We start from the raw sequence: 2,911 nt of genomic DNA, 5'->3' as shown, positions 1-2,911 counted from the left end.
GCTCGTCATCCCTGGGCTCACAGCTGGATGCCCAGTCCTACAGCTGGGCATGGAGCCTTGTCTGGGGGTGACATCCGGGATATGGACCAGCACACTGGGTGTCTGAAGACACACATTTTGTCTGAAGGGCATGTGCTGGGGACAGGGCCTGAGGGACAGCAGCAAACTCATATGGCTCCTGGGTCATGCTTCCTTCAACACAAGCTCCCACAAGGGCTCCCAGCCTTCTTTTTGGTGCCAGTTGTCAGGAGGGATGATGGCACAAGGAGCTGGGAGGGTGGGGAGCGTTAATCCTTCTTCAGGCACTTCCCAGGCCATGTGGAGGGCCAGCAGAGCAAGGACTTCTGGCTCTGCACTAGAAGCTCACTTCAGTGTGCCCATGCTCTAAACATTGTCTTGGATTAAACGTTGGCAATTTCAAGCCCAATTCCACTTCCTTCTCATCTCTCCCAATCCCTCCTCTGATCTCATTGGCCATTCCCTTACCCCCTCCCCTCTTCTGCCGCAGGGCCCCGAGCTGATGGTGCTGCTCTGCACAGCAAGTGGGCTGTGGGGCCACAGGGCCACGGGGTCCCTCTGCACTGGCCGTGCTGGTCAGGGTGGGAAGCAGACCCAACCAAATGGGGATCATGGCCTCTAATCCCTCCAGGGACTGCGGATGTGGCAGGTGCTTGGAGGGACTATAGAGCATTTCCAGGGGTACTGATTGAGTCCCGGTGCACCTCTACATCTTGCCCTTGGTATCACACTGACGACATGAATTGTTCTCCAGTCTCCCTTCCCCATGACACATGGGTCCCCACTGCCTCTGCTGGGATGGCAGAGTCCTCCTTTGCCTGCAGATACCTAAGTTTAGCACTTTACCCTTAGGTGACTCCACCTTGGAGGACCTCTCCCTTTGTGAGGCTCCACTCACTGCCCACCCCAGGCACACACTGTCCCAGGAGATTCCCGGAGCTCTCCTGGCACCTCCAGATTCCCCACCAGAAGGACGAACATCTGACACTGTGCTTTAATGTGTGGAATAGCCCTGGGTGTGTACATCATCATTGACAATTGTTCATCTCTGCTGCTACTGGACAGTGATGGGCGAGTCCTAAATCCAGCCCTTGGTCTCTAAGAGATCATTACATGATTATGAGCTTTTTGCTTCTAAACCTGTGGACAACTCTGCCCGGCAGGCCCTTTTGACATGCAATTCCTTAAGCCTCTTCTTGACACCAGCTTGGGAAGAAAAGCCCAGCCTTCAGGCCCTGCACTGGGTAGAAGCTACTTTATTACAGAGATACTGTGCAAGAGTCAGCTCTGATGCAGCATTAGACACAATTTTATGTGGGTACCAGGTGAAATAGAGCAGTCTCAGGAAAAGTGGAATGAATCCAAGCATTTGTGTAGCAACATGATAACAAATAATAATAATAACAATAGTAATAATAATAGTAACAGTAAAAACAAAGTGAACAAACAAAGGTCAGGGATGGTTGGGATACACGGGGATTCAACTGTGGAGAGCAAAGGCAATTTTATCACTGCTGAAAACTGTCCATGAAATCACTTTCCTCAGGGCATCTTTGAGCTCCTTGTTCCTCATGCTGTAGATGAGGGGGTTCACTGCTGGAGGCACCACTGCGTACAGAACAGCCACCACGAGATCCAGAGCAGGGGAGGAGAGGGAAGGGGGCTTCAGGTAGGCAATGAAGACAGTGCTGAGAAACAGGGAGACCACGGCCAGGTGAGGCAGGCACATGGAAAAGGCTTTGTGTCGTCCCTGCTCAGAGGGGATCCTCAGCACAGCAGTGAAGATCTGCACGTAGGACAGCACAATGAAAATGAAACACCCAAATAATAAACAGACACTAACCACAATAAGCCCAACTTCCCTGAGGTAGGAGTCTGAGCAGGAGAGCTTGAGGATCTCGGGAATTTCACAGAAGAACTGCTCCACAACATTGCCTTGGCAGAGTGGTATTGAAAATGTGTTCCCATTGTGCAGCGCAGAATAGAGAAAACCACTGGCCCAGGCAGCTGCTGCCATTTTAACACAAGCTCTGCTGCCCATGATGGTCCCGTAGTGCAGGGGCTTGCAGATGGCAACATAGCGGTCATAGGCCATGACAGTGAGAAGAAAATACTCTCCTGCAAACAAGAAGACAACGAGGAAGAGCTGGGCAGCACATCCTGAGTAGGAAATGGCCCTGGTGTCCCACAGGGAATTGGCCATGGATTTGGGGACAGTGGTGGAGATGGCGCCAAGGTCAAGGAGGGAGAGGTTGAGGAGGAAGAAGTACATGGGGGTGTGGAGGTGGTGGTCGCAGGCTACGGCTGTGATGATGAGGCCGTTGCCCAGGAGGGCAGCCAGGTAGATGCGGAGGAAGAGTGAGAAGTGCAAGAGCTGCAGCTCCCGTGTGTCTGCAAATGCCAGGAGAAGGAACTCATTGAGGGAGCTGCTGTTGGACATTTTACTATCTCCGGGCGTGGGGGACTGTCGAAAGAAGAAAAGACATTGAGAAGTTAGGAGAGAGTTTTCAGGCAAAATGCCCCCCAAAATGTTCCAGTTCTCATGTAACCCCCCACATTGCCTCTCTCTTTATGAAGTGGATCTTTGTGCAACTCCCTTGCTTGAGCTCGACTTTGCAGTGGCTAAGTGTTTTATGAGGAACAGGGACTTCTGCCCATGAGCTCCAGAGGAGTCAGTCCGGCTTTACAGTGGTGGGATGCATGGGAATGGTTGTGACTAGCTCTGACAGTCACAGTTCCTCTCAGGTGAAATCCACTGGGCATGTGGAAGGGCTTTTCAGCATCTGCACCACCACTTCTAAAGAATGAGGGTTGAGGAACAGAGTTCATGGGATTTTTTAACAGTGTTTATTTTCTTTGAGATGCCCCTGTCACCCCTGCGGAGTGACCCTCA

General features: G+C 51.9%; 1 protein-coding gene across 1 annotated transcript; it reads right to left on the bottom strand.

Annotated features, from left to right (window-relative positions):
* Positions 1-1,498: 1,498 nt before the first annotated feature.
* Positions 1,499-2,458, bottom strand: LOC136996032 (olfactory receptor 14C36-like). Its single transcript, XM_067317027.1, has one exon. The coding sequence runs from the start codon at positions 2,456-2,458 to the stop codon at positions 1,499-1,501; it is 960 nt and encodes a 319-aa protein (XP_067173128.1).
* Between the last annotated feature and the right edge of the window lie 453 nt (positions 2,459-2,911).

The sequence above is a fragment of the Apteryx mantelli genome, unplaced genomic scaffold, assembly GCF_036417845.1.
Source record: "Apteryx mantelli isolate bAptMan1 unplaced genomic scaffold, bAptMan1.hap1 HAP1_SCAFFOLD_20, whole genome shotgun sequence".
NCBI lineage: Eukaryota > Metazoa > Chordata > Aves > Apterygiformes > Apterygidae > Apteryx > Apteryx mantelli.
Note: the sequence above shows the minus strand (reverse complement) of the source record. Positions and strands in the feature narration are given on the sequence as shown.

Excerpts from the sequence above, each read along its gene's own strand:
- LOC136996032 (XM_067317027.1), bottom strand. The coding sequence starts at position 2,458 with ATGTCCAACAGCAGCTCCCTCAATGAGTTCCTTCTCCTGGCATTTGCA.